The sequence below is a fragment of the Camarhynchus parvulus genome, chromosome 3, assembly GCF_901933205.1.
Source record: "Camarhynchus parvulus chromosome 3, STF_HiC, whole genome shotgun sequence".
NCBI classification, from domain to species: domain Eukaryota; kingdom Metazoa; phylum Chordata; class Aves; order Passeriformes; family Thraupidae; genus Camarhynchus; species Camarhynchus parvulus.
This window is the reverse complement of record NC_044573.1, coordinates 81,856,004-81,883,269: the sequence shown is the minus strand read 5'-3', so window position 1 is coordinate 81,883,269 and position 27,266 is coordinate 81,856,004. Positions and strand designations below refer to the sequence as shown.

General features: G+C 37.0%; 1 protein-coding gene across 1 annotated transcript in view; it reads left to right on the top strand.

The window, feature by feature from the left end:
* Positions 1 to 11,833: 11,833 nt before the first annotated feature.
* The window catches only part of TPO (thyroid peroxidase), a 36,619-nt gene continuing 21,186 nt past the window's right edge, over positions 11,834 to 27,266 (top strand). The window contains exons 1-6 of the mRNA XM_030944762.1: positions 11,834 to 11,927; positions 14,645 to 14,729; positions 16,323 to 16,492; positions 18,766 to 18,898; positions 23,554 to 23,683; positions 26,327 to 26,533. Of these exons, the coding sequence (XP_030800622.1) occupies positions 11,834 to 11,927; positions 14,645 to 14,729; positions 16,323 to 16,492; positions 18,766 to 18,898; positions 23,554 to 23,683; positions 26,327 to 26,533 (819 nt within the window). The remainder of the gene's footprint in view (positions 11,928 to 14,644; positions 14,730 to 16,322; positions 16,493 to 18,765; positions 18,899 to 23,553; positions 23,684 to 26,326; positions 26,534 to 27,266) is intronic.

The window sequence follows — 27,266 nt, the reverse complement described above, 5'->3', positions numbered from 1 at the left end:
GTGAGATCTGAAAGAGGGGAATACATGATGATACTGAGGGATGTAAAGTTTGGAGAGGTAAGTGTAGGGAAGGTGTTCTTGCCTAGAAAATTGGTCAATACCTGTACCTTTGGATGAGAATTAGAGGGGTGCTCCCTCTCAGACATTAATACTGAGCATTGGAGGTGTGTTACTGGGGTGAAGGAGCAGGAAGTAGGATGGGAACTCTGAACAGAGCTGGGTCAAAAGGTGTTGTCAGGTAAGACATTTCCTGGTGGTGCAGGTAAGTTGATACAAGTTTGTTACAAGCATAAAATTATTCAAAAGTAATAGAAAAAGGTCAAAGCTGGAAGGAAGGAAGGATATTAAAAGGGTATGGTCTCATATTTTAATTTCTTGCCCAGAATATTTAAATCTTATCAATTTTCAGAGTTGTTGTATTATAATTTGTCCTCTTATCCAACTCACTTAGACATTAGGTGTATTCACTTTAAGGAAAGGATGAGGAAGTTATATCTGAAAGTTTTGACTGATGTGGGGAACACAGAAAGATGAAACTTCAGGACATAAATGAGATCAAATACAGCTGGAAAGAAAAGAGGAGAAAGTTACTGAAGCTTTCAACAAAAACTAGTGAGGAAAAGCAAAGTGAGAGCAGTCTGGTACGGATGCAGACAGCTAAGATGCCTGAACCTATTGGCTTACACACATGGGTCAGGTTAACACTGACTCATAAAGCAGGTTTAAATGGCAGACCACAACTTCATTTTTGCAAAAGTATTGTATCTAAACATATACAAAGCCTCTTGAATAACAGTTCTTTGTCATTTCATTCTTACCTATTTAATTCTCTGAGCATTTTATTCTTGAGAATTACTGTAGTTGATCAATACAAAATATTCTGAAATATAAAAAAAAAATAGTGTTAGACATAGGATGTTACTAATTACATTTTTCATTGAGGACCTTTCACATTTCTCTAAGAGAGCCCATGCAACCACGAGACCTTGTTCCCGTGCCTCATCAGCCTTCCAGCATTTTCTTAAACAGCACCTGGCCTCCAGATCTCAGATTCAAAGTCTTCAGAACCCAAAACTGAGCCAACCAGTCATAGGATTAGCCACAAAGTGTTGGGGTCTTTTGGGAAGAGATAAGCTCTCTGTTTTCTGCAACTTCTCCTTCTTGAATACCCACATTTAATCTATATATCCCTGGCATTCTCAAGGCTAAAGGAACATATGTATATCTGTGCAAGGTTGTACATGCTGGAATACCTACAGCTTCATGCACATCTTCTCCCTGTCTCTCAGAGAAACATTCCTGCATCTGCTGTCCTGTAGCCAAAATGAGGCATCTGTTAAACTATTACCCAGACCTGGCACATATACTATTTTTAAAAGAATGTTATGGCACAAGCAGTGGAGTGCAAAAGTCATCACAAACTATGGTCCCTGTGGGGCTTTAGCCATCTGCTTGCTAATTATCTATACCACAGCCTGGCTGTTGCACAGAAAACAAACATTGCTGCTGGCAGGTTTGTTCTGCCATATAATTACTGCAACTGGCACAGGCAAAATTCCAGGAAAGTTATGTCTTTTTCTGCCCATTGCTGTTACCATTTTTAAAAGATCCACCTGTTTTTTCTGCCACCTTGTACCTTGTTCTAACCTGCTTGCATCTGCCTTTCCCAGCCTGTGCTAATCTCTCTCTTCAAGAGTCAGAGCACATCACATTACCTAAAACATGCTTGGTATGGGGCAGCAACTTTGTTCATATTAAGCTAGTGTTGATACAGCAGCGGTGTATTTAGCATCTTTGTGCATTTTGAGCTAATGTTGATATGCCAGTGGTGTATTTAGCAACTTTTCTGCTGCCTTTCATAAATGTCGTCTATGTAATAGGGCAGATATGTTCACTGCCTGGGGAAATGAAGCTGCTCTTTGTGTCAGATTAGATCTCAAGAGGTGACAGTTAATTCAGAGCAGTCAACACTTCTTTGTGGCCAAATCTCCATGAAATACCAGATTTGCACTCATCAGCACTTTTCTCCCCATTGCTTTTCCCTGTTTGGGAATAGCTCTCCCTTCTGCCCAAGTAGTTGTTAATAGGGGACAGTCCACTGCATTCATCTGCTACAGACAGGCTGGAGTCAGAACAACCTGAGGAATGAGCACTGAGGCAATGTCACAGACTGCTAGGTCTGGTGTTGCACTAGTCATTCTCTTGCACAACCACAAAAATATGATGACTTTTTATTAATGAAAATTCAGGTACTTGGGTGCTATCACATGCAGCAACTGAAAAAAAAGGTGAGGGTCTAAAACTGTCTGTGCCTCAGGGAGAAGAGAATACGGACATCATTCTTAGATTTATGTATATTGAAAAAAGCAACCTGTTGTCATAATATTATTTGGTTTTTAATGATATATGAAGATTATAAACATGTCTGTATGAGTTACACACTCAGCTTCACACCCTACTTAATAATTTCTGCAGGGAGAGAAGTAATATCTTATTCATAGTCCTTCAAGAGTATTACATTGTATTTGTCACATCCAAAAGTTTGTACTGGTCCTGTTGTTAGTGTGTTCTTATTTATGAATGGATGCCCAAAACAAACTGATTGATCATGTCCTCCTGTTAGAGCTCTGGGAAGTTCATTTTGCCCTTCAGAGCGGTCATCAGGAGAGCCTGGTACTATTGTAACACACAGTGAAGAGCCTGTCTTCCATAGTGGCCGCATTCAATCACCTTGAAAAATTGATTAGAGAGCACCTTTTATAAACCAAGCTGTTTCTCTAGTGAAGACCTTTTCATTGCTCCCATACGAGTAAATTAAACTATATTAGGAAATGGCTGGGACTTGGGTTATTGCTGCCCCTAAGGTAAATGTGAAAATTCACTCTGATGTATTTTTGCCCCAGGCCAGTCATCAGTGTGCTGAAATGCCCCTAGGCATGGCTGAAGAATTAGCACAAGCCAGATGCCGTTTGCTACAGGCTGTGTAACTACGCTCATCTGGATGTGGAGATCTCCCGCAGTAGGGATGGAATCTGTAGTGTTTCATGCACCTTTAATTCACTCTGCAGAAGCAGAGTGAATTCATGCACCTTTAATTCACTCTGCAGAAGCAGCTTTCCATTTCAGGGACTCCAGTGCTCAGATACAAACTCCACCATATGGCTTTGGAACCTTGCACCAGAGAAAGGCATCCATGTCTTCCATGCATGCCTTGTGAATAAGAAGTTCTTTAATTTGTGATGGCCTTGTTGAAATCTAGAAAAGGGACCTGGGTATCAAAATCCTTCAAATTTTCACAGTATAATCATGGTATGGACTTACAGCCCTTAATATTACAGTCACATAGATGTGTGTTTTGTGGGCATTAAGCAATCCAATGAAATAAGGTTAGAACTCTTTTTGGGAGCACATGTTGCCTGGGTGCTACAGATACAAAAGCCACTTCCCATGAAATGACATTTCACTCTCTTTATTCCTCATTAACACAAATTTTATCATTTCTCGAGTGAACTGTGATCCTCTCAGGAGGCAAAAAATTCTGCTGCCAAATACCATTGATCTGAATTGTGCATAGATTTGGTTTTTTCTGTTGTTGAAGAAAGGGCTACCTTGTGCATCAGGGAGCAACTGCATGCCTGGAGAAGCGAGGGTACATTGTTAGAGAAAAGTCACATAGATGGTTCTCTAACTGTGGTGCCTACAATTATACACAAAAGCATCCTGCTGGTTTAGAGCAATGAGCTGATCTGCCAGACAAGATTACCCACCCCAGATTACCCATAATTAAATGCCACCTACCATTACATACCCTGCAATAAGCTGCTGCACAGAGAAGCCAGACTGGTGGTCGTGGATAGGGGATACCCAGGCAGAGCTCACTGCTGCCTGCAGAAGAGCAGGGCTGGGAAGGGCAGCAGGTAAGTGCTGCCTAGCAGTCTGCAGGAGGAGTAATGAGAAGATGGGGGGGGGGGAAGGGCAAAAAAATGCTGTTATTTCTGTAAATTCTTGGGTTTGTTTTCCTTCTCACAAAGAGCTGGTGTGACAGGAGGCTGGAACCCAAGGGTATTGTATGCAGGAGCCCTGAACTAAGGCAGGCCTAGGGGGTCAGGACCCTGTGGAGAAGGCTTTCTTTCTTCTCTTTCTTCTTCACTGTGCACCCTTGTCTTGTAACCACTTTCAATCTTTAATTGTATTTTTTTGCTATTTGGGAGCTATTTTTTATTTCATTGCCAGAGTTGTTTAATTCCAGTACAGCTCATCTTCTTATACTTTTTTCTGCAGAAATGAAAACTTGCTCCCTACAGTTGTTTTTGGTTTTTTTTAAGTGTAAATGCTCAACCACTTATAATACCAAACTTCAGCATTTTCATACCCAACCCAGAACCTTCACTTCTTTAAGCCTCACATTGTAAAAGCTTACTCACAGTCTGCAGATCTCAAAAGTGGGTATGATGAATTTATAGCAGAGTTACCAATTCCAAATATTGACAGCAAGGGTTTTTTTGTTTTTTTTGTTTTCTTTTTTTCATTTGTTTGGTTGGGGTTTTTTGGTTTGGTGGGTTTTTTTCCTGTTTTTATTATTTTCCTTTTATATCTCAGGGACGCACATTATTTTGTCTTGCCAGAGTACTCACCTGAAAAGTCTGTTGAGAATCAGTCATAAATTATTCCTTTATATCTTTTTCTTCCTACTGAGTCTCAACTTCTCCAGATTATCTTATCACGTTTATTGTCTATAAAATTTATTTCCAAAGACAACACTTTATATTTGACTTTATTAAAAAAGGTTTTTTTTATTTGTCAGTCTACAATGTTATCTATTATTAATTTTGCCTCAGTTTAGTTATGAAGACTTGAGTAAAAAATGTATTCTTTTGTTGTGTCTATCTCTGTGTGTGTATCTCTATGTGTGTGTGTGAGTATGTGTATATATATTTTTATGTGTGTTTACATACAAATACATACACATACTCTTCCCTGTTCCTTCGCTTATTTAGTAACCTCAGTTTGTTTTTCAGAAAGTATTGATTCTTATTAATGCTCATTTAAATGTGATAGGTTTCATGCATGCTATTAGCAACTCTTTAATGCTGCATGATTATTAATTCTTATGTGCCTTTTGCATCTGGAGAAATAAGAAACCTGTAGCATCTCCAGTTTGCTCAGTCTGAGAGTTTTCTAAAATGTACTTTAGCTACAGAATGCTTTGAACCCATCAGGGCATTAAAAACAACAGTTCAAGATTTTTGGAAGCTTGACATGACGTCAAATAGCCAAGATGTTTTTATTACTCAGCCATAAGGCTCACTTGAACACTAAATATTCCAGAGAGTAGTGCTTTGTGACCTCTTAATATCAGCACTCATGAAGAATGTTTCATTTAACTTCTTCAGATCATTTACTTTTCTGATTTGTGACAGACTAATGGAAATTTAGAGATTAATTTGGAAGCATACTCATTTGCCTGAGTGAATATGAATTTGGATGAAACAGTTCAAGAGTAACTCATCCGATTTAAAATGTGGTTTTCAATTAACAAAATGTGTTTATAATGCAGGATGTGTCTAGTGAACAGTCCATTTAATGAGCTGGTGGTCATGTTGAGATCATCAAACATCACTGGCTGTTTGTTTCCCTTTACTACCCCCTTTTCCAAACTAATAACTCCAACTCCAAAATGATTTTTACTATGTTAATATCTATCATTGCCTTTATATTTGAATTGATAAAAACAAATAATTAAAAATTAAATAATAAAGTTGGAAAGTCAATGCCATACCTGGGAAAATGCACCTACCCCGCAGGTCACTAAAGCAGAACAGCAGAAAGCACTTAAGTGTGAGGAGGAATTCAAGCACTGCTTTCCAAGTTATTGCAACATTTGCGCCTACAGAGGGGCTTCCACATCACAACCATCTGTAATGCCTCATTTTGCGCATGGTATACATCCTAAAAAAGCCCAGGCTTTTTGGTTTCCGACAGTGGAAAGAGTGACACTCCTCAGAATGGACTGTACCAGTATTGTCCTACTGAGATATCTGACCCAGCTTGTTAGAACAGTTGAGAACACACAACTACCATAAAATGCTTTTCATGATATAGCATTCACACTGATCTGCAGGGTAGATTCTCTCTCCATTATGATTCCCTGTTCCTCTTCCTTCATAGATGTCACCACCTTTTCTTGAGCACTTTGACTACACCACCATTTTTTTTCTTTCAAATAATGGGTACAAAATGCAAACATTGTCACTGTCATAATTTTCCCAATAAGTTGGTCCTGGGAGGCAGGAGGTCAAAGACATTGTCCAGATCCTAGTGCTATCAAAATAACTTCTGAAGTGAAATATACATTTGTTATGATTCCTACCATGGAAATACTTCACTACAAAAGCAGGACAGAAACATCTGCCATCCTTTGAGTATGGTAATGAATCACTGTCACAATTTGCACTCCCCAGTTTTCTCTCTGGAATTTTAAATTCTTTTGTGGATTTATCACTAACCATGCTGAGAGCCTCATTCACAGCAGGCTGAATATTAAAATTCATCTGTCATGATTTTATTATGTGGTCACTGTTTTTGTTTTGCTAAATCCATTTCTGTTTTCTCCTAAATTACAAAAGATCATGTCTTGATAGTATTTGATCAGCTTTATGACTACATGACATATGGTGTATCTACTGACCATCCTTAAACATCTATCCAAGACATAGACTTCATAATACAAAATTGCAGTGGTCTCTGCAAGAAGGCCATGCATTGGAAGAAGGCAGAAAGTTCACCATTAAGCTTGCAATTAAAATTATCTGTCTGAAAGAGTCTGAGTTTGGTCTGAAACTAGTGCTCTCTGAAGATGAAAGATTAATTTTCTGTCTCATTTTAGAAGTAAAAGTTTTTGTGATTCAAGCCACTGAATTTCAGACCTTCTAGAGACCTTAAAAATTGTTCATCTGTTCCACATCCTTTCACATAAATCATAATTTGCTCATTAGTTAAGGCAGAGTTTTCAAACAGTGATATACAGGATTCGCATTAATTCAGACACAAGAAATTGAGTGGGCTCTTCTCTGCAGTTAAATTTAACTTACATAGTTTTGTTCTGCAAGTTGGGTTACTCTAAAACAGAGCATCTGAGAGATTCTTCCTGTAATTAAGAGTTTTTAATGCTTGATTGCATGAGATAAAACATCACTTGGGGTTTGAATCAACATTTTAACACTACAATCTCACGTTCTGTAGATGTTACATGCCAGCTGCTTCTGAGAAAAATTATTTACTGAGAACATGAGTTCAGCATCATACACTAAAATTAGTATGCAATGACCAAATCTAACTCTGATCCAGCATGTCCAGATCCCTCTGTAGAGCCTTTCTACTCTTCAGCAGATCAACACTCCCACCCAAATTGGTTTGATCAGCAAACTGGCTGAGGGTGCCTTCAATGCCCTTGTCCAAATAACTGATAAAGGACTGGCCTCAGTATTGAGCCCTGGGGAACCCCACTATTGACTGGCCATCAGCTGGATGTGGCAGCATCCACCACCACTCGCTGGCCCCGGTCACCCAGCCAGTCCTAAGAGCCATTTAGCATTATATTTTTTATTTGACAAGAGCAAAACCAACAAAAAATCAAAAACCAAACAAAAAATCAAAAACCAAACAAAAAATCAAAAACCAAACAAACCAAAAACCCAAACAAAAGAAAACAAACACACGAAAAAAAAGAAAGAAAAACACAAAACACAAAAACCCCCCACAAACTATAGTTAATGCTAGGAGAAGCCTTTAAAAAAAAGGATAAGAAAAATTCCAGCCATACTTAATTTGTGATTCAGGAGTCCCTGTTGTAAATCTTGTACCTTATAGGCCTTTAAATATTTTTATTCCATAAAATTTTGAAAACATTTAAATGAAAATTATATGAATTTTTTACCAGACACAAGCTGTTTCATGGTATAGCTTTGTGTTGTCTAAATAACACTACTTTTTTGTTTGTTTTCAGCCTGTGTGAGCCTTAGTTCTCTGCTGGAATAGGCAGTGAATGATTGTTCCTATTCCCCTTCTTCATCCCATTTCTGGCTTCAGACACCTCTACAAGGTCTTCTCTATCTAAAGAGAGTAATATCAAAAACAAACCTTTCTAATAAAATTAAATTGATTCCAGGAAAAAACTTAAGTACTTAAAGTAAGTAGAAGTAATGGCATCATTGAAACCCAGCTAAGTTGATCTTCCTACTGAACTACTTTTCTTTCACTCTTTTCTTGCCTTTTTTGACTTGTGATATTTTGCTCAATATATTAAAATGAGCCTTATTGCTGTTGCTTCTGTGTTGTTAAACTGGAATATCAGCAAAATTCCTTCTCTTGAAGTATTGTGCAGCTATGTGCACTTTTTGCCTCTTCTCTTGCAAAAGTGTTCTTCGAACTTTAAAAGCCAGAAGAGATTAGAAACTAATTTTTCTATTATAGATTAGACACCCATATTAACAGTGTCCTTCACGTTTTGCTAGACCCCAGGATTGTCACTAAATTCTACAAAATGGTGTAATCTGCTATCAAAAATAGCTTCTGCAGCAGCACAGATTTGTGTTGGAAGTCTCTCATTCTAATCCAATACTTGTAAGAACTGATGATGCCCCAGAGAGCCTGGCAGGGCTGCAGGCTGCTACAGTGCAAGTGTAAGTTGTTTTGAGATTATGGAATTGTGTCTGTTTCCTGCATCAAGTATTATCTGAAATAATATTTTGAGCATAAGTTAATTTTTCTAAATACCATAGTAGCTTTGCAGAAATTCATATTTGTGAGTAATCTGAAATTCCAATGCTTTGGGCTATTTCATTGAACAGAATTTATCTTTTTATTATCAACTCAGAGATTTATAGGTCTTTAACTTTTAAGAGCATAGATACAGCACTGGTCTTTGTGTGCAGATTTAAATCTTGAGAATATAGAAAATTGAACAAGTCAATTTAAAACTTAATAATATTAATAAGGTTAAGGTTCACTTCCGCTTTTCTCAAGAGTTTTGTTTAGCATAAAGACTGTTTTATACTGGTCTTGTACTCCAAGTTCAGACCATCATTGATCTGTGCAGCTTCACTGCTGGGCATGAAGGCTGAAACCCTTTCTGCAGGAAGAATGGCTTAAGACAGACAGATAACAGAAAATCTGGAACAAACGGGTTACATTCAGCAGGATATTCATTGAAATTTTCTGCACTTACAATGGCAATATGCGAATCTCGGAATAAAAAAATTAAGGCTGTTCTTGAGCAACTGATTTTTACCCTCTTAATTCTCTTTAATCAGATTTAGATAACAAGATACTGAATGACGTTCAGTAAGAATAGGAATTCAGCTGTGCCTGTCTGTGTGAGTCCAGTGTAATTAAGACTTTGCACAGGTTTTAGCTAAAACTGTGTTTGTGGCTCAGCGGGCAGTTAAATATTCATTCAAAAACACAAAATAAATGTTGCTATTCCATTTTTTCATCATAGGCCAATTTACTGCATGTAAAATGTTTACTGTATGTAAACATTTAAGGCCCACTGTTGACAAATACTTCAACTGCAACCAATGAGCAAATGTTGAGAACCTCGTTCAAACAAATCTTGATGTAGGTATGCTCTTTTTGAACTAAATGGGGAAGCTTTGATTTTTGACTGTGAAACAGCAAAGAAAATCAAACCTTTTTTTCACTTTAAGGAGGTCTCTCATCTCTCAGAAATTAAACCTGTAGTGCTTGTGAAGTATGAAAGTATGAAAGTATGAAAGGATATAGTGCGAGCTTTTTATTCTATTAGGTGTTTGGGATGGATCTGCTTTTCTCAATGCTTAGCTCTGCCTCAGAAGAAGCCAATCTCCTTTATACTTTCTTATGTAAGGAAACATAATCTTAAAAGATTTACAATTTGGAACAGGATAAAGAGGTATTGCAAGTTTGACTCCTTGCCTGCAATCTCATATCCTCCAGCCAAGGTGCATAAGACTACTTTCCCAACAGAGGTCTGTTCCCCTTGGCTCTGTTCTTTCTTCTCAACCATGTCCACTCATCTTTGCAGTGAACAGGTTATGGATGATATTCCCAAACTGCTGTAATAACATCCTGGAGCTTGTCCTCCAGTCAGTTCACATGCTCCTAGGATTCCTTTCACCACTGTGTACCACAGCCTCCGGCTCCAGGATGCTCCCTGCCACCCACTCCCTACTCACCTTGTTGCCTCTGGAATGATCAAACTCTGATCTTGAGCTCCACCTTGTGATGTCCTGGTGTGGCCAGCAAAGAGTGAATGAGGGAATCCTCAGTACTGATTCCAGATCTGATCTTGACCTCTCCGCCTCTATAGAACAATGGAAAAAAGCCAAACAGATTCTTTAGGTCAAACTACTGTCTAAAAGAAGCAATAGTGCTGAAAAGTGTAGCTAAATTAAAATAGCTAGGCTCAGAGAAAAAGACTGAATAAAAAGTGCTGGAAGGAAGTTGGTGGGCAACCTGGGAGTTAGCATCGGAATTCCAAATGGTTGTTTTGGTAAAGCACAAACTATAGCACACATAAAATTGGACACAAAGTTGCTTTTTTGTCAAATAAATTTAAAAAAAAAGAAAACATAATGAGAAATATTTTGTTTTACCGTATAACATGGCAATTATATATATAAATATAAGTTCATATAAATATATATGTGTATATGTGATATACACATATATATTTAATATGAACTTATTTTCCTTCTCATTTTCAGGAAAATAATTCCCATGTAAGAATTGACAACACAATTTTTTGGTTCCCAGCAGGAAAAAATAAACAACTCGAGTTAACGTCAGTTTCTGCTTTGTGGGAACATAACTGTGGCCAAAAAGATTTTGAAATAATTTGCGCTGCTAAAGCTTGAGTGAGTAGCAGTGCATAAAGCTGATAGCATAAACTGGGCCCCTGGAAAGTACTTGGCTTTCATAATTCAGAACAGTTACCGCCATCGATAAAGTACAGAACTGTGGAAGATAATCTCCTCAGCAGACAAAAGGTCAGACAATAAAACTTTTGCTTGACATTTTCCATAAGAAATTCATCATATTAACTCATGAAATGTAAAAGGAAGGGGTATTTTCACATTGAATTTCTATGGGCAATATAGTTTTTCTGAATTTTCAGACTTGATTTCTTTTTTTAATTTTGATAGGCTATGGAGCTAAAAATATTTCAAATCCTTCAATTTCCATTTAATATAGGGCATGTGAAAAATGATACCTCTTGGAGAGTTTAAGTATTTGCACTGCTCTAAGCACTGCCAGAGTACCAGTACTGAAATGGAGAATGCAGCTCTCCTCAGCAGAGTGAGCATATTCACTGTGCTGCTTGGATACCACAGCTATCTATGGATAGGAGCATAGATTAGGGTCTGACTAATTGGTATTAGTTTGGCCACTTCATTATCCTATGTGCAATCACTAGCTTACAATCAAATCAGTCTGGTGCACAGAGCAGTTCAAATGAATGGAGGTAAAATGCTGATGAATTTCCAATGTATAGGCTAAGTGCTGCTGATATTGTGAGAATGTATTGTGTTATAAAATAAAGTTAGGTGTATCATTGTGCTAGAAGCTTCTTAAAATGTAAAAGAATATAAAATAAAATGTAAAAAAAAATAATAAGTAAGGAAAGGAAAAAGAGAAAGTGAATTACTTTGAACTTCAAAAAATAGTCAGAACATGGTTAGAAATCTAATTTTAAAGTAAAATTTGCTGTATACAGAAAATTATTTATAGTCTGGCTTATAATTAGAAGATGAAGGTATATGTATTTTCAACCATTACCTCTTCTTTCTTGTAGATGAAAGTTTTCATTATTTTGGGATTTTCAGCAGCTATAGCTTTCACAGCTGTTTTCTTTTCTTTCTTTCAAATGGGGAAAAATATTGTCTTTGGTAAGTAACAGTAAAAATACACGTTAGTTTCTTATGTTTACTGTTAAGCTGAAAATACACGGACGCTGCAGACAGTTTAGCACCAGAGGTATAGCTCAACCTCTTTTGTATGCAAAATACACTATCTGGCTTCTCTGAGAATTATTCTATGGAGGTGCGCTTTTAAATTGTAGTTTCATAAACTCAGTAAGTAAAACTTTGTATGTGTAGGGTATCTCAATCACTGCTTTGACTAGGAGTGGTTTTACTTTCTAGTGCCATTCATGTGTCAGATGACACGTTGCCAAGCACGATTGCTGGATTTCTTTCCCCGTCTGCTAATCATCCTGGGCTAGACGCAGTTGCCATAAGATGTCCCACCTGGCACCCTCCTGCTGTCCCACAAAGGTGCTTCTTTCCTGTGGATCTGTTGGCTGCTGGCACCCAGAGGATTTTAGGGCATCTCAGATTGCCTTATTCCTTATGTTCAAAAAATGTAATCTAGTAATTTTTAGCAACGTTGGCATCTGGTCAATTTAAATCAGCTAAATCTACTAAACTAGAAGAGTAGCAGATACCAGACTAAATTTTAAAAGAAATCTGCAGAAACTGATTTTACATGAAATTAGGGAAGAGATAGTAAAGAAACAGGATTTAAAACCACAACCTCATATTATATAGCTGTATGCTTGATTCATAAAGTTTGGTGATATGATTCCCTGGGACACTGTTCACCAGAATTTAGTGTAGAATCACAAATAAAATAAAATTCTATGAAAAAAATTAAATTAAATTAATTAATTTAATTTAATTCCCAAGCTATTATTTCTTATGAGAAATCTTTTTTGTACTATCACTGTAAAACAGGAGATCCAGTTTTCTTTCCATACTGGATTCTTTGCTTTGAGTTACCATACAAATTTTTTGGAAAGACATGGTCTAAAATGACCACATTATGTTATATGTTAGTTAATACAAAATGGATCCAAGAATAATAGAGTGGTTTAGATTGGGAGGGACCTTACAGATCATCTAGGTCCACACCCTCTGCCATGTGTAGGGATGCCATTCACTAGCTCAGGTTGCTCAGGGCCTCATCCAATCTGGCCTTCAGCACTTCCAGGAATGAGGCATCCACAACTTCTCTGGGCAACCAGTTCCAGTGCCTCACCACACTCACAGTAAAGGATTTCTTCCTAACATCTAATCTAAACTTGCTCTCTGTCAGTTTAAAACCATTGGCTATCATCCTGTCATATAAGTCCCTTTCCCTCCTTTTTATATTCTTCCCTAAGACACAGGAAAGGACCAATATATAAAATATACATGGACTATAAATAAATAGAATAGATGAAATGTGATTATTTTTACAGTAAGTGTTCTTGGTCTGATGAAACAGTACAAGATAATGTTTATTACTCAAGAACCACATATTGAAGACATGGTATTGGTACGAAATTCATACTTAGAAGAAAAGAAAGAGAGACAATGGACTTTAAGTACAGCAAGCGGATATTCTCTTTTACATCAGAACATGAATCAATATCACAGGATGAGCAATACTTCAAGCATGTTATATTTGTCAGAGCTAAGCCCCCTAAAAGTAATTCAAAAATATGCTATATTAAATACTAAAAGAACTACTTATTGTATGGCCTGTAAAAATAAAACTTCTTTTTTAACATAGACTCAGAAAGGTTTTCAGAAGTAGTGGAAATCCAAATGATAATACCAAATGAATCATCTGAATATTTTATTATGCATAGGTGAAAAAGACAAATAACTACTGCTATACTTAGATACTGAAAACTTTAGTAGAGTATAATTTAGTCTAGGAGAGATTACTCCTCATCACACATTTCTCTTCCTTGAGCTGAATGCCCTATTCAAAAAATAGATGATAGAAATAGCACAGACTGTACTACAAATAAAACATGCTCCCCTAAGATTAAATTGTACTTAAATGATGAATGATGGTACATAAATGATTGTTATTATTTTTTATTATTTGTTTCCTAAGAAAAAAATGGGCCATCCCACAAAATTCAGATAGAAATAAAGCAGTTGAACTTTAAACATGACTGGTTCTTTTATTATAAAGCAACATGTACACAGAAGAGGGATAAGCTAAGCCTCATAATAGCATTTTACAAAATAGCACAGCTGAAGTATTATTATGTTCACATATATCTTTCCATTAAACACAGGTGAAGGAATGAGAAGAGGGTTTTCATGAACTGGCCCTATCCCAGGTTTTAGTTTTGCTTGAATATGGATTTGAATTCTTTATGTGGCTCAGACCAGCTAATATGACCTGTGAGGGAGGGTCAGGTTTGTCCTGTCAATCCAAGGACCGTTTGATGAAAAATACATATGAACCTAAGGAACACAACTGCATACAGAGAACAGAGCATGTTTCAGCTGGACCTATTTTATTTGGTCCTATGTGACATGTTCATAACTGGATTTATACTTCAAGCAAGGAAATATAAATCCCCATGTCTTATAGATTATGGAAGAATTTATTTGCCACATCTATCTTACCTTTTAGAAAGCTCAGAAGCCACAACATGAATTTCAGGAATAAAATATGGAGATGGCTTTGAAGGGCAAAAATTGTATCTTAATATTATAAACTTGTATATTTTCTAATTGTAAATAATTTAGTAAATATGCTATTTATTAACATATTTATATTTCTTTCTTTCTTTCTTTCTTTTTGTTTTTTCCCCGTTGAGAACAAATTGAAGATAACTGCATCACTAAGGCTATCCAGAAGGGTTCTAGTCTGGTGGATTATGCTGCACATTATGAAATTAAAAGGTAAAAAAAAGAAGTGAATAATATATTCAGGAAAAAGCTTTCATAACAAAAACATTTGATGTCAATCTTTCTGTTTCCTTGAGAACCCATATAATCAAAAAATCACTACCCCCATTACCTTTGAGGGATCTGATCTAGAGGAAGGTGACCCTGCCCATGGCAGGGGGTTGGAACTAGGAGATCTCTAGGGTTCCTTCCAACCCAAACCATTCTATGATTATGTCACTGATAATCTGATCTAATAGGACCTTGTGCATTACCACCATATAAGTTGCTCTTCTAAAATGTGGGACAAAATAAATAACACAAATAAAAATATGGATGTTTTTGTGAACTAAATACCTCAAAAATCATATTTTTGTGGACCTATTTTTGAACTCTGATTATATTTTTCCAGTGCAGTGAGACAGGAACAGCTCCTATGGCATCAGGAGCCAAACCCTGTTGCCTTAAATTGGACTTTTAAAGTGAATTGCATATTTCCCCTTTCATCTACAACAGATGTAAAAAAAGATAAGGGAAAGGAAATTAAACATTTGTCTTGGACTGTGGATAGGCAACAAATTAGGGGAAAGCTCCTTTGTGCTTGGGTTACAGTATGAGAATGAGCTCTTTCAACCATTTTTTGACTAGATTTCTGTGCAACACAAAATTAATTTCTCTCCAAAATTCAGAACACATCATCAAAGTTTTACAGGGTAGAATCCCCACACTTTTGCATAGACTTTCCCTAAAGATTTATCTCTGTGATTTGAAAATGAGTCATGATTTGCAGAGCTCTGTGAACATGTCAAGAACATGTCAAGAACTGTTGCCCTTCTGTATGTAGAGATTGAGGTCACTCTCGGTTTTAAGTGATAGTATTTTGGTGGCAATCCTAAGGCATTTAGAATTTAAAAACATAAGTCTCAAGTTTTCAGTGGCTCAACTGCCTCATGTAATAGATGGAGATACTGATATTTATGTCTCACAAGATATTGTGGCCATTATTTGGTCAGTATCTTAAACATGATAAGTGCTGAGATATGCTAAAGATAAATGCTTAACAATGATTATTTCAATTAGGAATTGAAATTTCATTAGGAATAAAACTGATACCACTTACCCCAGACACCAGACTATTAAGCTACCTTCGAAATACTGTGTATGTGGATATACAGACTTTAAAGAGAATTGGTGCTCAGAAGTTGATTGAGGATGGTCTTGGGTATTAAATGTTACATGAAAACAAAATCTACTCACAGCAGTGAGTTTGGAGACCTCTTTTGTGACTATCCTGCACAAGGTCTTCCACTTGGTGCTGCAGGCTCTGCTCACCCCAAAAGTTTCTTTCTCATCCTAAAGACTTTCCACAAGATGAACTCTGCTTCTGTGTCCAACAGAAGCACAGTTTCTCTTTTAGAATTTTCCTTGCAGAACAAGGTCAAAAAACAGCCTTCCTCTTTGCTTTCCCAGTGTTCTCTTCAATCAAAATACCTTAATTCCTTAAATACCTTAAACTTACAACATATCCAGGACAGACGGCTTTATTGTTATGAAAATGTTCTAAAAATGTATACATTGCAAAACCTTCTGTATTTATCTCAATTATAGAAAGATCCAAGGAAGTGGAATAGCAAGCCCTGCCTTACTGCTGGCTTTCTCAAAATTTCCTGAACAAGAGAGTCAAGAGATTTCCCAAGCAGCTGAACGAATGGAAATGTCAATTCAGGTGCTGAAACAAAAAGTTTGCCAGAGGCACAAGCGTTCATTGCATCCAAATGGTAAATACAGTGTATTGACTTTGGCAAACCACCCTATTGATTTGTTGAATGCTGTCTTTTAGATTAAAGTTCAGTTAAGTTCACTTTTATTTTATTTCTCACTTTCTTTTGTTCTTGAAAACACCTCAGATAGGTTTACATTTTTCTTTGCTGGAGTGTGGGTGATGTTATAGTTGAGGAGAGTGGTGTTGCACTATTGGCACCCTGTGAACTCATGACTGTGTATTTGTATTGCCTATAAATCAGCCTGCATATCCTCAGTGTTGCAAGCTTCTTGTTTGCAGTGAAATGTCTATCTTCACCAGCAGCTTGGGTTTAGTGCTTGATCTTCTATCACACTATGGCACTGGCATTTTCAAACACACTTCCTCTTAACATATGCATATCCCTCTTTAAATAATATATATTCTTATTTCCAAAACTAATTTTATAATGCACTGCTGTTGCACATTTATTTCCACTTTTTCTGTGGTTTTTCATATCAGATGGGAAAAGAAAGAGAAAGTTCAATGTTGTCAAAGTGAAATACTTGCTATTAATTAGATATGAATTTCAAGATGTCTGTCTGGTGCCTGGAAGGATCAAAATATCAGAACCATTGACTTTTCCCCCTATAATTTAATTCTGTCACTTACACAAAGTGTTCTATCTTAGTATTAGAACTTTTTTTTCCAAGATATACAAGCACTAGAGTGCTGTAAACAAACATAAAACACACACCACAGTTATTATTTTATTTCCTTGCAAAAATATCTGGCTTACTCAACTAATGGAACATTTGTAGAAGTAAAAATATATCTTTATCTATATGGATGTGTCTGTGCATATATTTATATACACACACACATACACAGATGCAATTATTTTTGTGCTGTGCGACCTAAAAGAAGTTGAATTTCTAAACTTCAGAAGTGTACAAAGTTCTTGCTAATTTTCAGAACTGAAACAATGTTAACAGAATGTGAGTAGACGCTGTACAGTCTATGTGCCACAACAGAATAGTTTTACATGAATTACAGAACTAAATTGCCTTTAAAGAAAACATATGAGTCTCTACCTAGGCAGCCCAGATAACTGGGGATCTGGACTCTGAGTATATTTTTGAACCTGAACTAACATAGAAGTACAGCTCTATTCACAAATTTGGCACGAGTTACTAGTACATAATGACAAGATTATGCAGCCAGTCTAACAACCTATTCTCCCTCTGTTCTCACTACTGCTTTGTGGAGGTTATAACTGCTCAGCAGAACATGTTTTGAGCTGATTTGGTTCTTGAACCTTTGTTCTTTGTTTTTGTGGCTTAATATTTTGGTTTGGACAATGGACTAAAGCAGCTTACTTCAGAGTTGAATGGGCAGAACAAATAGAAATTGGGACTGGGTGGCATGCATTAGCCAGTGGGGAGACAAGGGCAGGAGCTGTATGCTACCTCTACCCTCATCTTTCATCACATGATGATTGTAGTCACTTTGAATGTCAAGGGTTCTCTGAGTTCAGGAAGGATAGTCATAGAATTCTAGAAAGGTTTGAGTTGGAAAGAATCTTGCAGATCCCCTAGTTCCAGCCCCCTGCCATGGGCAGGGTCACCTTACTCTAGACCAGGTTGCTCCTATTTCATGGGTACATCCACCTCCAACTGGCCACACATATTTCAATACCTGCAGAGAGGAGAAAAGGTACCAGCTCTCTGCACCTTACACGTAATGTGGCTTTGTCCCTCATCATCAGATGCTCACTGGGAGACCCATCTTGGATTGTATCAGAAATATATTTATAACATGCTGTCTACTGGTATAAAGGGACTTGATTTTACCTAGCTTCCAAATTCCTGCTAATAATTCTGATTCTCTTCCACTCAACACTGAATTCTATAGTCACCTGCAGGGTCATTAAATTTCTGCATCTTTCCAGTCACACATTTTTCTTCTTTGGTATATACTTTTGTCCTTGAATGGCATTTTTACACTTTTGTTGTAAACACAGGGACCAGGCAAGTAAAGGACTACAACGCAAGGAAAGAAGGAAGAAGCAAGCGGGTCAATGTCAGCTCTCAGCTATTGCTGAACCTCTTTCTTCTCATTCTCTATGCATCAGCCAATAAAACCAGCTCTTCCTCTAAGTCCCTGACACAGCCTTTTGCAGCACTTCTCACTAAGTGCTCTTTCCGAGGAGGAGGGACAATTCTGTAGATGCAGCTGACAATAATGCCTTTTCTACTCTAGCAGCTAAATCCAATACAGCAAATTGCTTGTCTGGGTTCTTCCTTTCAGATCATTTATCAGCTGATCTGCTCACTATGATTGCTAATATTTCTGGATGCCTGCCTTACATGTTGCCACCAAAATGTCCAAATAATTGCTTAGCTAATGAATATCGACTCATCACTGGTGCCTGCAATAACAGGTATGTATGATAAAAATTGTGTCCTGAAAAATCCTTCCTTCTCATTCTTTAAACCCAAGAAGCTGTGTTTACTTTTTCCAAGGAAATTGGTAAAGGGGGACCGGTGTTAATCAGTGGCTGTAAATGAGGTACCTGTGAAAGTTCCTGGAGGAAGAACTCAGCATTTACACTTTGGTGCACAATTTTGTAAACAAAAAAGCTCTGAAAGCTTCTAGGATTATGTGAGGAACTTTACATTTAGGGAGAACTGATTTAGTAGATTCCTTCTTCAATATAAAAAGAAAACTTAATTCTAACCCAGCATTTATTTTTTATTGAATTGGATAAAATTATATAAAGCAGGAAAACAATATTACTTCCTAAGGAGAAATATTTTTGTATTTTCCCACAATTCTAACAGTTAGAAAGCATGAATCAAAAAGTCTTAGGTGTTGTTTTTAATTTTACATATCTGTTTTTATAGGTTTAGTGGCTATTTTTTATAACTAGTATCTACTTGTTGCCTAATCTATTTGGCAATTGTTTCCTGCAAAACCCCACATAATAGATGTGTTCGTCTTTTCAGAACCCCCAGTGCAATGAGTGTAAAACAGAGAATAAGGGCCCCTTTAAGTACAAGGGTAAACAATATTTGCACTCAGCAGCCTCTGGATACATAGACCTAAGGTCACAAACTGAAAGTTGGACTGTAAGTTTACAGGTGAAACAATACAGAGATGAAAATGGAAGGCCTTCACCATTGTACAGGTTAAGGTACTCTGCAATGTGGTAATTCAAGAGCAGTACAATTCTGCAGTTTTATTATTCAGTGAGTCTGGTTTTATGAGATGAATCTGTTTTGCTACATCACAAGTCATTTGCAAGGAACATGCCTGATAGACTCTTTGCTGAAAGGACACAACCTGATATGCATCAGTGTTATAAATCTAACTATGTGGATATCCATAATTTCCCCCAGGCATGTTCAGAGTTGCTTTGAATCTGAGCTAGCAGCTAGTACAATATTTTCATTGACATCTCCATCAGGGCTTGAATACATTGGCCAAGATTTGTGCAGCTGAACACAGACACATGGATTAAGATCTTAATTTACAGGGTGGCTGTTTAGTCTTTCTCCCTTGTGATGAGAGAAGCACTCTGCTATAGGTAAAGGTAAAAGATCTTTTCAGTGACTGACAATACTAGGATGTGTACCGGCATTTCAGTCTGATATCTAAAGCTGGGTAGGGTAAATATGATTCATTGAGTCTGGTCTGTAGTTACTCTGTTCTACTGTGTATATTTTTATGTTTGTACCACATAAACCCACCACTCATATTTGGCAGTATTTTAGACTCTGTGCTCTAAATGTAAAAGGTGTAAGGTGACAAAAAACCCTTCAAAACCAAAGGAGTTGAAACCAGTGAATCAGATCTTAACTGAGTCTAAAATTTTGTAAGCCCCTTGAAATACCTCTAGTTCTACTGAAATACATCAGCCTAAAAAGCCCATAACACTGTAATGTAAATAACATATTCTGTGATGTAAGCCAGCTTTGAGGACTTCAGACATTAAATGAAATACGAGTCTGTGCTTTTACTTGCTTTACAGCCTTCACTTTCAGGCAGAAAATACAGCAAGACCTATGTTGCATTTGTACTTTGTTCACTCTATTTGAATCTATAGCTGTACTATAGATCAAGAAATTCTGCATTTCATGACTGAAATTTAGAAACTAAATTTTTAGTTTAGAAGGGAGCAAGGAAATGCTTTACACATGTTCTGCTAAATCAGTTTGCACCTTTATGACAGATCAGATCAATTGCAAAGGATTGATCAAGTGCAAAGGATGTTTTCCTTAGCACTGAGATTGCTTTGTTTTAGTGTGCATTTCCTAGAACAAAGGCGTAGTAGAATAGCATAAACATGACCTTCTACGGCCAATATCAACATAACATCAGGCATTCCCAGCACAGATATTATCCTCTTTTACTAGTCAGAGATACTAACAGATTTTAGTTTCCTTTCTGCCTAGAAAAGCAAAATAAAATTGCATTATTTTAAAATGAAGAATAAGGAACAGAAGGAAAATCCAAAGATATTTTTCCCCATTTTTTAATCCCAGCTAGCTAGCATTGATCTAAATATCTTTTTAGTGTCTAGTACAATGAGAATAATTCAAGGGTGAAGGAATAACAGATTCCAAAGGAAGGGACTCTCACAGTGCAATTAGCTTCATCTCATCTTAGCTTTCAGACGTAGTTATATGCCTACTGCAAGGCCGCATCTTTGGCTGCTCCTGGTAGTGAGAAATAGAATGGAATGTCAGGATGGCGCCCAGGAACTGTCTGTCCTTCTGGCTTGATGGACAGGTTGTTCCATGACTACCTTACTTTTTGTACACCTAATATTTGGGGCATCTGGGAGGAATTTTATCTGCAGCATTTCTATTTCATTGCTGTGTCATTAACCATTCTCTCAGGTAAGGACCTGATGCTCAGTCTGGAGGTCCAGTACCAGCAGAGTTAGGAGTATGAGTATGGCTCACCTAGTGGAAAGAACGAGCAATCCTGACTGAGTCCATTGACTTCCAGAAGAAGGAATTGAGATGTTTCCTTTAGGTTAGCTACTTCACCTCAATGCAAGCTAAGTGTTCAACTAGTTGCAGGCTTATTTTCCAGAAGTGTCCCATGTTTCCAGAAGTTACACACATGATAGCTCAGCACAACATAAAACATCACAAACTCCAATTATTAAGTTGCCATATGGCATTCATTCCATCTACTTGAAACTAGGCAGAACATTAAAATAAGATTCGAAAGATAAAAATCTGGATAGCAAATGGCAGCTTAAGACTCCAGGTTGCTTCTCAGGCAGCCAAAACAAAATCCAAATGGTACAATTCCAGTATTTCACAAGTAAATGAAAACTCCCACTTTCCATAAGCAGAATATATAGTAATCAAATTTGGGTACTTTATAAAGCTGTATGGTAGCAAAATCTTTTTATTTAAGCTGCCTTTTTAACTCAAGCAAGATTCCAAGACATTAACATGTTTAATGCAATAATAAAAAGGCATGTGAGAGGGGTTTTACTAAAGTAGCATTCCAGTGATCTACTAAAATACAAAAGCAATCAGGAGAAAAATCACTGGTTAAGCAGTTACATTAACATTTCATTATTTTTAATTGAGTGAAATAGCACTACACTATGTGCAGTATTTTATGCAATTTCAATAAAGGCAAATCAAGTGTAACTAATTTGAATGTTTTATTAAAGCATACTTCAACCTTCAAGTGTGAATTATTGTGGATAATTAAGCATATTACAGCACCATATAGCTTGGCAAACTGAGTCTCTTCAGTGTGCTGGAGATCAATGAAATATTAATGTAATTGTTTAGCATCCTGATAGATATGTAAATGTATGTTTTAACACTATATATTTCTACCAACATTCCAGAAATATTTCTGGTTCTTTGTGGCTTACTTTACAACTTTAGTCAACTTGAATGCATTGCAAAAAAATTATTTCTTCCTTTTAGTGTTGACATATATTTAACAATTATGAAATATATTGAACAGGGCAAGTTGAAAAATAGCCAAAAAAACCAAATCCTAAAATTTCTAATACTCATGACAGAGGTAAAATTAATTGAGTCAAACCCAAGACTCATTGACTATACTAATAAATAGAAATCACCAACAATCATTTGCTGACCCTCAAATTAAATATGACCTGATACTTGCTACCCTCTTACTTATACACATTGGACTACACTTTTTTACTCCCCTTCCCCCTTCCAGGTAGGCTGGGTGTGGGGTGACAAACTGGTATGTAATGATGCCAAGATGTGCTCAGGTAGATGATATTCAGAGAAAAGCAAGTTTTTGTGAGGAAAAAATACACTGCAGTTAGTGCTGACAAGTTAGCAGCATAGTTCAGTGCCCGGGCTTGTGCAGGGTCGCAAATATGGACCCAAGAAATTGGTAAAGCTTCAACCAGAGGCAGAATTGCCACAGGATTCAGCTCCCATCTCCTCAGCCCTGCCTCCTTTTGTCTTGCTAAATGATATCTTCTCTATGACTGGTGTCCAATTTTCATTTAAGTTTTCTTCACCTTCACCCTGAAGGCTTTCTTCATATTTTCCCAAGTTTTTATTTCCTCCCTGTTGCTCTAACACATCTTTTTCAAGAGCATTTTTGTTGCTCTTAAACATCTTTTTAGAGATGCTAGCAAAGGCACTTGAGAGTATATCTGACTTTATGGGGAATGAGGACACTATCAGGAACTCACCTTCACAGCAAGTATTTAATAAATGTCAAAAGGTAAACAACTTAGGTTATAAACACGACTAAAATAGTAATAATTCATTAGCAATTTAGATTTTCATTCTTTTCCTTTTGAGTAAAATTAATATTGGCATACATAAAGACAAGTATTTTATGCATTTTCAAAGATTGCTACATTAAGATCTTATTATAATGGCATATTGCTTTGTGGCTGATGATTATTTTCATGGTAAGGTCTTATATTTGGAACATTTATATAATTATTATATATATATGTATGTATGTATGTATGTATGTATGTATGTATATATTTTTTATTTATTCAGAGGTTCTGCTATTGCTATTGCTTTTGGGGGATTTTAAATTTTGTTTTTCTTTTCATAGGCAACATCCTAGATGGGGGGCATCCAACACAGCTTTGGCTAGGTGGCTTCCAGCAGCCTATGAAGATGGCCTCAGCCAGCCTCGAGGATGGGATCCCAGTGTCCGATACAATGGATTCCCACTACCCTCGGTGAGGAAGTGCACCTCCAGATCACTTCAAACACACACATTGGGCCATTATTACACCTGCCACCACAGACCTCCATTTGCATCAGTAAAGGAAGTATCTGTGTAAAATACTTCAAAAGTGTCTGTGGAGCTGTTAAGAAGCCAGTGGCTTTGCTAGAGCATATGTTCAGTCCCATGGTGAGAGGTTCCCTGCCCCTGGTTGGGGTGAGCCCATGGAGCAGTGCAGGGAGCACTGACCTTCCTGAGAGGCAGCCCAGTACTCCAAAGAGTGCTGTAGGGGAGAGAGGCAGGACAGGAGCCAGCCAAATGCCTGGCCTGGCAGGCTCCGGGCAGCCAGCAGACACAGGGTGATCATTGCTCAGGTACAGAAAAGGTGCACAGTGGACCTAATTCTGACCTTCCTGTGATGAAATTGTAGATACGAGGGAGGCCTACAAGGATGCATGCTGCCATGGTAAGAGGCAATAGTCACCAGTTTTTCCAGAGAAAACTTTGTCTTGAAACAAGAAATTAAATTTGTTGTGAGCACAATAAATGTTGGAAAAGGTTTTGTTGGAATATGGATTCCAGCCTAGAGAACTACTGGCATATCCACCATGGGAAATATCCAAGATCTGTCTTCATGCCACCCTTAATAACCTAATATCTGCTTTCAATTTAAAGTTGTATCTTGTGGTCTCCAGAATTTCCTTCCAACCTAGATTTTCCAGCGATTTTATGATTCTTTGTTTTAATAATGGCACCTTTACTCAGGGAAGGGGGGGCGAAAAGGTTGGGTGTTAACCAAACAGATAAAAAGCACAGGGACATGCTAGCATGTGTGTAGGTGTGTGCATGTATGCCATTCCTCATAGGCTAGCAAGCCTTAACTGAACAAGAATTGCTGTCAAATCATGACTTCATTTGTTAGCTTGTCCAACTTACTGATCTTAGAAAGTATTGCAATATTTATGGATTATAGCACCTCATATACTTAAAAAATATCAGACCTGCCATAGAGGGAAGTTTGAAAAAAGAGCATTTGCACAGAGGACTGGGAGAAAAATTCCCCAGGGCAGCGTGCAATGATTTGGGCTGGATTTACAATTTGTGATACGTCATCATTGCTTTGAAACCTGACTTTTAATGGACTCAAAGTCTTGTTATTTTAACCATTGTATGTTTAATAAGGATAATCAGGAGAATTTAGTGTTAATGTCACCTACAACCCATGTTATTAATTAAATAACATTGTCTCTAAGTTGCACAATTTAGCACTCAGAGATGAAAACCTGACATTTACACAGGCAAATTTCCAGTAGATAGTACAAGCTGCCTTTTTCTAGATTCATTAGGGTGCATGCTTGTAAAGCAAAACTCTCTTAAAAAAAGATTATATAACTGTACTGAATCTGATCATCAACATCTGACCATCAGCAAGGTTTTCCTCTTTGTTTTGGAGCAAAATAGGTAAAACAATTGTCATAAGTGTTTTTTCTTTTTTGTACTTTTAGCTATCTGATTATATCCTTTCAAAAGTAATGTGAAAATATTGTGAAAGTGATAGATAAGTGTGAGGATTACTATAAAGCAAAACAGTGATAAGAAAATTTTACTAATTTCAAGAAAATATTTGTGGCCACCAAAGCTATTAAAATACTGACCTAAAAATTTGGATTCCTGATGAGCTGTATGTAGCTTGCTCTTGACTATTACAGTATAAATCCAGTTGTTCCTAACAAGTCTCATGTTGCCTGTTGTCCTTACCAATTCTATTTAACTGAACCTGCCTTATACATTCATTACATAGCCCTTATATTTATTACAGGTTCTGTCAGTCAGTTTTATGTGCTGCCCTTTCAGTTGCTCGACTTCCAAGGCAGCTGCTATTTTCCAGGGAATATTTTGCAGCATGAGGGAGGAATCTGTGAACAATGATACCCTTAACATCTCCACAAACTGAGTGCTAATTTTGCCATTATGGTTTTGCTTGGTTATTAATATAGGCTGGACACATAGCATAGATGTCTCTATGTGCTCCTCCTCAGAGCATCTGTATCTCTGTGCATCTTGCACAGAACTGCATCAGAAATATATTTTTGGCTTTTCCTTGCCTGGGAAAAGGAAGCTGAACACAGCTACCATGTGTTTGCAACCTACCTCATGTCCCAGGCTGCTTAAGCTCTTTCATTTACATATGGAGCTGCTCAGACTTTCTGTGTATCAACAGTGATTTGAGATTTTCCAGCAAATCTTTTTGTTTTAGGAGGAGAAAATAGAATAAATAGAAAGAAAACCTTTAGAGAGTCAAAAATAGATGTGTGGTTTTCAAAATTGTCTGGAAAGGAACAGATCAAAGATACAATGCTCACTGGCAAACATGTAGAAAAACTCAGCTGAAATGTCCTTGAAATTGCTTGTGGCACCTTGGTGTCAGCTCCTGAACAGAAATAAGAACCTGGTAGAAGTTGGATTTTATATTGTTTTTGGATTCTTTTTTTTTGTTTTAGTTTGGTTTTTGTCAAACCATTAGAAGCACTCTACAACTTCAGTTGGGGAAGGGGAAGATGGATTTTATCACTGTCCCCCCTACTTTGTAATGTTTTATCACTTTGTGAGAAGTAAAAACTGTTTAACACTCCAGGTAAATTGGTTTTCTTCTCAGGTTCGTGAAGTGACAAGAAAAATTATTCACGCACCTAATGAGGCTGTTACTGAAGACAGCCTGTATTCTGATATCATCATGGTATGGGGGCAGTACATAGACCATGATATTTCATTCACACCCCAGAGCACAAGTAGAACTACCTTCCTAAGCGGGATGGAGTGCCAGATGACTTGCGAAAAACAAAATCCATGTTTTCCAATAAAGGTAAGATTCTAACTTAAATTTTTCAAGACAAATTCCAGGCTCTAAACAGGTGACTAAAGTCAAGAAACATTAGAATAGACAGTGATAGAAAAATATAAAACAGTACAACTACTAAATGAAACAGGCATACATTTAATTTTTTTTTTGTAGGCATAATAAACTATAGTTAATGTACTTAATAAAAACGTCATTTTTTTAACCTAAGGTTTATTTTGCAGAGAAACCTTACTGGTCTCTCCTAATGTTATTGTTCCCATGCTTCAAGATTTTCAGTTCCATTGGGGAAAATAGCAAAGTAGTCATTTACATTTTCAGCCAGATAAAATGAAAGGATCTTAACATCACTCATTGAAAGCAAAGATACTTCTCCCAGTTAATGCAAACTTTCAGAGAGAGCTACCTTTTCAATGTATGTATAAAAATTATCTCCAGGGAGCTGCTGAAACCTACATACATCACATCTTTGCTTTGAGCAGATGGAAAATATGAGTTCAAAGCTTGTTAGAGGGCTAGAAGAAACACAAATAGGTATAAATTTAGGATACTGTAATTTTGGACACTTAATTTAAAAGTATAGTTCTTCTTTCACTCAAGAAAAAACTAGTAGCAAAGTAAAACCATGTTTTTGTTTCTCAAAGCACAGCCTGTTCAACTCAGGCTAAGGAAAGCCCCATGCCCGTCACAGCCCTTGGCAATGTTCAAGTCAGAGCAACCTAAATTGCTTTACTTAATG